An 8,866-nucleotide genomic window follows, 5' to 3' on the forward strand; every position below is an offset into this window, starting at 1 on the left:
TACTGCGAAGACATGAGGAAGATCTCTATTTAAGTTAAAAAACTAATTATTCTTAACAGGTTTACTTAAAACGGATATATTTTTTGTTTCATATGCATATTATTGCATATGCATTATATTTGTTAAGACTAAACACTTTTTAGCGTTCTATACACTTATTTAAAACTGAAGTATCTTTAAGTATCTAAAAAATGGAAATAAAAAATGAAATAATTTTTTATCTTAAAATTTAATTTTTTTATAAATATAGGCGATCGTCCAAAATCGTCAGATGTGAAAGCAATAGTTTTTATAATTCGTCGTTTTAAACTGTTATTCAATATTATGTTATTCAATAAAAATTTGATCTGGTCTTCATTTACGTACAGGTTTCGTACTTTCTTTCCTTACTAACAATAAGTTTATATAGCATTTTGGAATTCCACCACAAATTATTTTTGAGCAATAAAAAAAAGCAAGCTTTATGCATTATCGCATAATTATCCGTAATAATACCATTTATATCGACCTTGCAAAAAGTTGATTGCATAACTTAACTTTTTACGATATACATACGTATATGGCAATAATATGAGTATTGTGCATATCGGGGTCTTTAGAGTTATTTACTTAAAGTAAGTCGTTATATAACCGCGTATATACAAAATGTACGCGTGAAAGAATGGCTCAGTTCAGCTATTACAACCAAAGAAGCAAGTCTCGAAAATAAAATCCCTCTTTTCAGGAAATCTTTTAATTAGATAACCTGCAATGCTGACAGTTGCATAATAAAATAGATACGTTAGTCATTACTTATAAAATTTTCATATTTTAAGTGTACATTGTTATAATAAATAATTGTATCAATATTTCGGAATAATTGAATTAAATATGTGTTAGTGATGGTTTTGAATTTGACATAAATGCAATTTCGAACTTTACTTTGTTTAAACTGAGTTCTCATCATGAATTATAACTTAATAAATTATTAGACAGTGTTCAAATTCCAGATAGTAATGACAACGTAATATTTCTGATGATAAAAATATTTTGAATTTTCTATCATATTTTCGAGAGGTAGCGATAATATAACTAATACAAATATGTGTCAACGATTGAATGTGCGAAAAGAAGTACTTCGTTTGGTATGTAACCAAATTAATTATTTAAATATATTTAATAATAAAAAGATAATGTATAGTGAATATGTGATTTATTATCAAATTTTTATAAATCAGATCTATAAGAATTTTCAAAATGTTGTATTTAGACTTTTAAAATCTTAAATAAGAAATAGAATATTCTTTATTTTAATACAATAAAAATAAAAGGTGTAATAATATTATACATAAATACTTAATATCTAATTTCTATGTATATAATCTGTCGCAGTTTCTTTACGCTCTTGTTTGCAACCTAGCTTTAATTAATGGAGGAGCCAGTGTTGGATATTCCTCCATAGTACTTCCAATATTAACGAGTAATTTATCCTCGATAACTTTAAATGCAATGGAGATGCCATTTTTCGGTAACTGTTTTTAAAATTTATTAATAAAAACATTTAGTATTATTTGCAAGTAGATAAGTGCTTATGAATATTAATAACAAAACTACCATTTAATTTTTGTTAATATTTACGACTTTCAATACAATTGTCAATTACTGGCAACAATAATCAATTATCAATTACCTTTAAATACCTTTAAATAATCAGTTATTAATTACATTACATGCTTCTATTACTATGTTGCACTTTATATTCATATATAGAGACCGCCAAAAGTTTAGAACCACCTAAATAATTTCTGAACGGTTCAAGATATTGGATTGAAATATACATGATTATAATGGCATAATATAATGTAAAAGATCATTTAACTTTGAAAACATCCACTTTAATATTCTTCGAGGGGAAGAGGAAAGGGAGATCGAAAATCTTTTAATTAAATGGCATGTGGGATCGAGTGAGAGCTCGTTTTTAAGACGAGAAGAACGCGAGTTCGTTCAGGTCTCTACAATTTTTATTCGAAGAGTTATGCTCATTTGAACGTAGTGTTATTTAGCACTAGTGAGGCCCACGACGATGAAGATATGGCTTCGCGCATGTTCCTCACACGCACACACACACGCGCCCACACACACACACTCACACACACACACACACACACACACACGCACGCACGCACGCACGCACGCACACGCACACACACACACACGCACGCACGCACGCGCACACATACACGCACGCACCACGCGCGCGCGCACGCACGCTCTCTCTCTCTCTCTCTCTCATTCACTCACTCACTCACTCACTCACTTGCTCACTCACTGACCACACACACACACATACACACACGCGCGCGCGCGTGCGCTTTTTTACATGACTTCCATCCACTCAGAAACATGCGCGAATCCTTATCTTCCTCATGTCCTCGCCGTCGGCCTCGCTAGCACTAAATAACACCAAAAAGCATAACTCTGCAAAAAAAATCGTAGTAATCTCAATGATCTCATGTCGAAATAAAAGCCCTTTCAAACGCCATATTGAGTCATTCGGGGTCAACATGCGCATTGGGTAAGTGTGCGAATTGTCTATATCTCAATGGGAGGGGAAGGTGGAAGTTAGTTACTGTTAGCCGGGTAGTGGTACTTGCATACAAATAAAAAGTAAACAGTAGCTGGAAATCCATGCGTAATAATAAAATAAATAACGCATAATTATAAAACAGCACGTAACGTACATAGATAGATTTTTAATTACTGGAAAGTGTATTACGTCAAATTAAAGAAGAAAGGTGATTACATATTTTATACATAGTATTATAATGTAAGTTTATATTGCGTTACAATATTAGAGGTTGTGTCGGCTATTGTTAGTACTATAAGATTTAGTTTTTAAAAACATTGCCTTGGGGCAAGTGTACGTGGGCAAGTGTACGCATGCGTATACTTAGCTGCGTAAACTAATCTCAGTACTAACTATAATCAGCATAATCATCAAGTTAATTAAAAATGTTTAAACCAGTAAGCAATAATTTTTTATTTTAATTTTGAACGTAATTTCAATTTTATGTAAATTTGGTAAATACCTCTACCAAAATCTTTGTACGTATGAAAAACTGAAATCTATACTATATTAAAGTTAATTCTCAAAAAATGTTGATTGTTCACTTACTTCAATTGCGCTTATTTATCCCGCAGTACTGCGCAATTTACCCGCAAGTACAGTTCAAGTGGGCGCATTCGTCTCTTCAAGATAATTTTTATTTTGTGAAAATATGAGAGAAGTTGGATATAAATTGTTATTTTTATAAAGAAGTATAATAAATAGGCTATACAAGGAATCATATTTTTTTTATTCAAGTCTGCACATTTGTAATTAATCAAACGTCAACTAAAAATTGCGCACGTTTACCCCGGATGACTCTACCCCACATGCTGTTTAAGATTTTCAATCCCCCGCCTCCCTCGGAGAGTTAAAGTGAGTGTTTTCAAAGTTAAATAATAGATTACATTATGCTATTATAACCCTATAAATTTCAATTTAATATCTTGAACCGTTCAGAAATTATTTAGGTGGCCCCAAATTTTTGGCGGTCTCTGTATACATACAAAATAGAGAAAATTACAAAGGAAAAATGGTCATGAATCGAAAAGTGTACATAATTCAAAACATTGATAAAATACTTTTACAAAATATTAAGATATATTCTTTGTAAAATGCAATTATTTGCACATAATATTGGGGAAAAATATTTTTGTCTAGTTTCTATTATACCTCTAACTTCAGCCATCGGTTGCATATTATGCCTTATTATGCTGAACTATGGAAGACGATTTACCATGATAGTATGTAGTGTAAACTTTTCTTTGGGATGGATCTTGATTGCAAGTAGTTATAATGTGCTACAGCTCTTCATTGGTAGAGCGCTAACAGGTGAGAAATTTGTTGAATTGAGATTAAATTTTTGTTAGTTTAAATGATCCATGCTCTAATATATTTTTTACTAATTTTGATGTGTATAAAAAAAGATTATTTGTAATGAATAGTTTTGAAAATATAGAAATTGAGATGCAAATTCAAATTTTGATAAATGACCAATAGACAAGCAGTTAACTAATCTCGAATAAGTAAGAAATTATGTAAGTTGTATAAGTTATTAATTATAATTATAGAAAAATTATATTTTAAGAATACCTGTCAAAAAATTTCTTCTTAAATTACATTAGTGTACAAATATTTTTTTTATTATTTTGTATCACACAAGTGACAAGATATTTTTTATTGCTTTCTGGATTCTGAAAACGATGTTGCGTATTTATTAGATGCCGGTGAGCATCAGTATTTAATAAGATGATGTTACTATTCTGGTTCAATTAAGAACTCGTCGAGACCGAAAGTATATAACGGTGCGCAGTTTGTAGAACTAGACTATGTATATAATAAATTCACACAGAAATATTAGCGAGCAAGATCTTGCTATAATCGTTCATTGGCTTTCTCTCAATTTCTAGATTATTTATATTATGTTAAAACACACGGTTGGATATATGTATATGTCGCAGCCTTTTTGTATAATCAGCCTTTTTGGATAACGCCAAGAAATATATGGTTTGGGTTAGGTCATTTATTGCAAACATTTATTGCAAACCCATGTGGATCACTGGCTTTGCGTTGTAAAGTACATGCGTAGAGGTAGTATGTTGAGTCCCCTAAGAGGGGAGGGGGGGCTCCACCACGTTTCAAACTAACCTAACCCAAACCATTTTCGAAGGCGTTATGCAAAAAGGCGTCTTTTTACATAACGTCTTTTTGCAAAAAACTGATTATACAAAAAGGCTACAACATTTATATACATATATCCGATATATAAAAATAAAAATAAGTTATTATTATACAGCATCATTTTTAAATGTAAACGAGTTATATATTTAATAACTGCTTATTTTTTCGCATATTGTTCCGCTTGCAAATTACCTATTTATTAAATTACTGACATCAATAGCACGTTAAATGCAAGTGCAAGTAAATATTAACTATTTATACATTTTTATTTATGTAAAAAGGAAAAAAGATTATTCTGCAATTAGCAATTTGTTTAATAACAAAATAAATGAGAATCCGTAATAATTAGGAATACTTTAAACATTTTTAGGAATTGCTCTCGGTCTTTGCTCACCTGTCAATGAAATTTATTTAGCAGAAATCTCTATATCTTCATGGAGAGAAGTTCTTACGCTTACCCCAGGTACAGCGGCTTCCATCGGAGTTCTAATCGTTTATTTTTTAGGATTTGTTGCAAAGGTAAGAAGAATATGTTGCTTTAAATAATTTTTATTAATAAGTAAATTAAGAGATCTTTGATAAGAAAATAAAAATTTTGATATAATCACATTGTTTATGTAACTTTTCGTGAGTATATACATACATTTTATCAAATAATAAATTCATATAAGATTCCCGATATTAAAATTAACAATATAAAAAGGCAATGGGAAATGTTTGAAATATATGTGAGAGTAATATAATTAGTATAGTTTTTAAATTTTGAATTGCGTATAATTAAACGCGCCTGATTCCCATTGTCTTCTTATATTGTTAATATTTTATCAAATTTTAAATATACAAAATTATCTTTACATTGATAAAATTAAAGATGATTACTGTAATTAATACATATTAATTTATATTGAGATTTTATTTATAATATTTAAATTAATTTAGGACAATTGGAGGCTAATAGCAGCGTTTTTTGTCATACCGTCGGCAACTCTTTTTTTGTGCAATATATTGTTTATTTGTGAGAGTCCTATGTGGTTACTCTTGAAAGGTCGAAAGGAGGAAGCTAGAATCGCTCTTCTTCAAATCCGAGGCTTACATCAAGAGACGGTAGAGTTCCAGGAAGAGTTTGCCAGTATGATAAATTACATCCAGCTGACAAGCAATGCCAAAACATCTCAAAATTGTCGAACAGACCCTTCCTCGAGTAAAGAGATTGGACTAAGATCATTTTTTACTTGGAATGTGTGGAACAAACTGAAGAGTATCCGGAGAACAATCCTTTTACCAGAAGTGTGGAAACCATTTGTGATTTTGAATTTATATTTTATTTTTCAGAAGTTTAGTGGGATATATGTGATTGCAGCTTATAGTGTCGATATGATTACCAGAATTAGTATTACAATAGATCCCTTCTTGATCACCGTTATAATAGGAAGTATCTATTTTGTAACCATGGTGATTACCGCAAGCTGCAGTAAAAAGTAATTATTTTTGTTCAGTATACACGGTTCATATGCTAACCAGAAAAATTTCGGTTTCTTTCCAAAAAATTGGTTTTTTTGCAAAAAATTGCTATATAAACGATATACTATCTATTTTTTAATATTTTTCATCATATTAAATATGAATTAGAATTCAGAAAGTAATGTAAGTGATTTGTCCTAATTTGCTTCTTAAAATGTATAAATTTTTTATTTAAGATTATAAAATAAATATCGCTCGTATATAAAACAATAAAGTAAACAAAGAGTTAGCCCAATAAACGAGCATACTTTTTGGTTGTTTAAGTTAATATAAAAAATATTTTAATAAATAAAAAATTGAGGGAACGTTTTGGCTTACTTAGCCATCATCAGCCATCATAAAAATTTACATTACAATTAAAATTGACATTAACGGCGCAGATGTATTGTTATGTTTATCGCAGTTTAATCTACAGACTTGACTATCATAAATCGTCATTTCATAATATAATGTCTAAATACCACGTGTATGTTTCCATCTCTTGTTCCGTCATTTATCTCATCGGATTATCTTATCGCACGGATACGTACACGTGGTATTTAGACATTATATTATTAAATGACGATTTATGATTGTCAAGTTTGTAGAACTACGATAAACATAAGAATACATCTGCGCCGTTACTGTCAATTTTAATTGTAATGTAAATTTTTATGATGGCTGATGATGGCTAAGTAAACCGAAACGTTCCACCAATTTTTTATATATTACAATATTTTTTATATTAACTTAAACAATCAAAAAGTATGCTCGTTTATTGGCCTAACTTTCCTTTTACTTTATTTTTCTATTTAAATTAGATATAAGCTTATAACTCTTATAAGTTATAACTCTCGTATTTTATAGCATTATTAAAATAAGACACCTCGTATAAACGCTGAAATTAATAATGAGTTAATTTTTGTGTTTACATTTGAATACTATATTCCTTGAGGTGAGGACTATTTATTATTAAATAAACTGTTTTAAGAAACGCAATCCTAACAACTAGTGTAAAGATTAATTTAAGTTGATATTAAGTATTTTTAAAAAGTTTTGATTATTAATAATTGTCAAGAGCCATACGTTTTATTTGAAAAATACATTAACTCTGTTTTTTTTATTTATTCTTATGTAATTTACTTTTCATTTCTCTAGTATTTAACATTATCAGCAATAAATATATGCTTGTTATAAAATTTTTATATTTTGAAATGTATATCAAAGTGTTGCAAATGTAAAATATGATAGGTTTTACGAATATGTATGAAATTTTCCATTGAATTTTTCTACCCCTTAGAAAAGAAACCAAAAAAATCCGCGGAAAAATTGAAAAAAATCGATTTTTTTTTAGGCTTTAAAACTATAAAATTTTATTTATCTGCGTGATATATCCAGAATATCCATTATAAATCTAAAAGGCAATATTAGTTGCAGTAAAGATAATTAATAATAATTAAGTCAGTACTCGTGCAGTTATAAACATTGCATTAACCTTGCAATCCAACATCATTTTGCAACATAACTTATGTAAAAAGTCATTTCCAATGTATTTTTGCTTCTTGAATATGAATCCATCCAAATTCAGCTGTTACGTCACAATTTTGAGAAAAATGGCGTCGAAAAAGCAAAAAGAAATGACAATTTTTATGGTTTCTAGTAATTCTACGTTGTATAGCGTCAATATCAATTTTTTCTCCAAATTTTATCAATGTTATGTAAAAATACCAATTTTTAGTTTTAAAATACAGTCGAATCTCGATAATTCAAATTTCAAGAGAAAAGAAAAACCCTTCGAACTATAAAGTTTTCGACTTATCGAAATTTGTGTAAAAGATGGTTAAAATGTGAAAATTCGATTTACTTTGTATTTACTTTGTCGGAGGTATTTACTTTGTACGAGAGTTTATAATTTTCCAATTATAATATATGGCTTTTAAAGAAAAAAAAATCAATATTTGACAATAAATCATATTGCATACAAATAATAAATGCAATTATAAAACAAAGTACCGGGCTATTATTTATAGTTACACATAGCTACAACTTCGAATTATAAAGACAGCGACAATAGAAGTTCGACTTAGAGAGATCTAGCTACTTAATTTAAATTCGAGTTGCAGAGGTAAAACAAAGTCCGGTCTACAATTACGTAAGCGTAGTTGTAAGTAATTGTAGTTGTAAGAACTGACCAATTACAGTCAAATATTCTTCTTATATTCGATTGTGATTGGTATATTCTTACGACTACAACTATTTGCAACTATGCTTATACGCAATTATAGACCGAGCTTAATACATCTAAATATCTGACTAATAATTCAAGTTAAGGTTTTATTTCGATTTATAGAGGTTTTCCGCAGTGGAATGGAAGAGAATGAACAAAAAAATTTTCGTCTTATAGAGGTTTTTAAGGGTAAATATACCGATGAAGGGAGGCTGCTCCAATGATCTTGCCCTTTATATATGTCGTCAAGGGCATGACTCCAAGTAACCTTCAGGTGGTTTTAGCCGTCGCTCGTTATTCGTTAAAAAGTTATTAACGAAAAAAGTAACAAAAAAATAATACCAATAGGGGGGTTGGGGGGGCGGAAGCCCCCC

General features: G+C 29.7%; 1 protein-coding gene across 7 annotated transcripts in view; it reads left to right on the forward strand.

Annotated features, from left to right (window-relative positions):
* Positions 1–674: 674 nt before the first annotated feature.
* Positions 675–8,866, forward strand: part of LOC105451867 (sugar transporter ERD6-like 18) — an 11,089-nt gene continuing 2,897 nt past the window's right edge. Inside the window, exons 1-6 of one of the 7 annotated variants that reach the window (XM_011692562.1) lie at positions 675–780; positions 990–1,124; positions 1,372–1,507; positions 3,746–3,916; positions 5,136–5,284; positions 5,705–6,243. In XM_011692562.1, the coding sequence (XP_011690864.1) occupies positions 1,083–1,124; positions 1,372–1,507; positions 3,746–3,916; positions 5,136–5,284; positions 5,705–6,243 (1,037 nt within the window). In that variant the 5' untranslated portion in view covers positions 675–780; positions 990–1,082. Of the gene's footprint in view, positions 1,125–1,371; positions 1,508–3,326; positions 3,461–3,745; positions 3,917–5,135; positions 5,285–5,704; positions 6,244–8,866 lie in introns of those variants that run through there. The other 6 variants (XM_011692563.1, XM_011692561.1, XM_011692568.1 and 3 more) reach the window with 6 other exon arrangements.

The sequence above is a fragment of the Wasmannia auropunctata genome, unplaced genomic scaffold, assembly GCF_000956235.1.
Source record: "Wasmannia auropunctata unplaced genomic scaffold, wasmannia.A_1.0 LD336041.1, whole genome shotgun sequence".
NCBI lineage: Eukaryota > Metazoa > Arthropoda > Insecta > Hymenoptera > Formicidae > Wasmannia > Wasmannia auropunctata.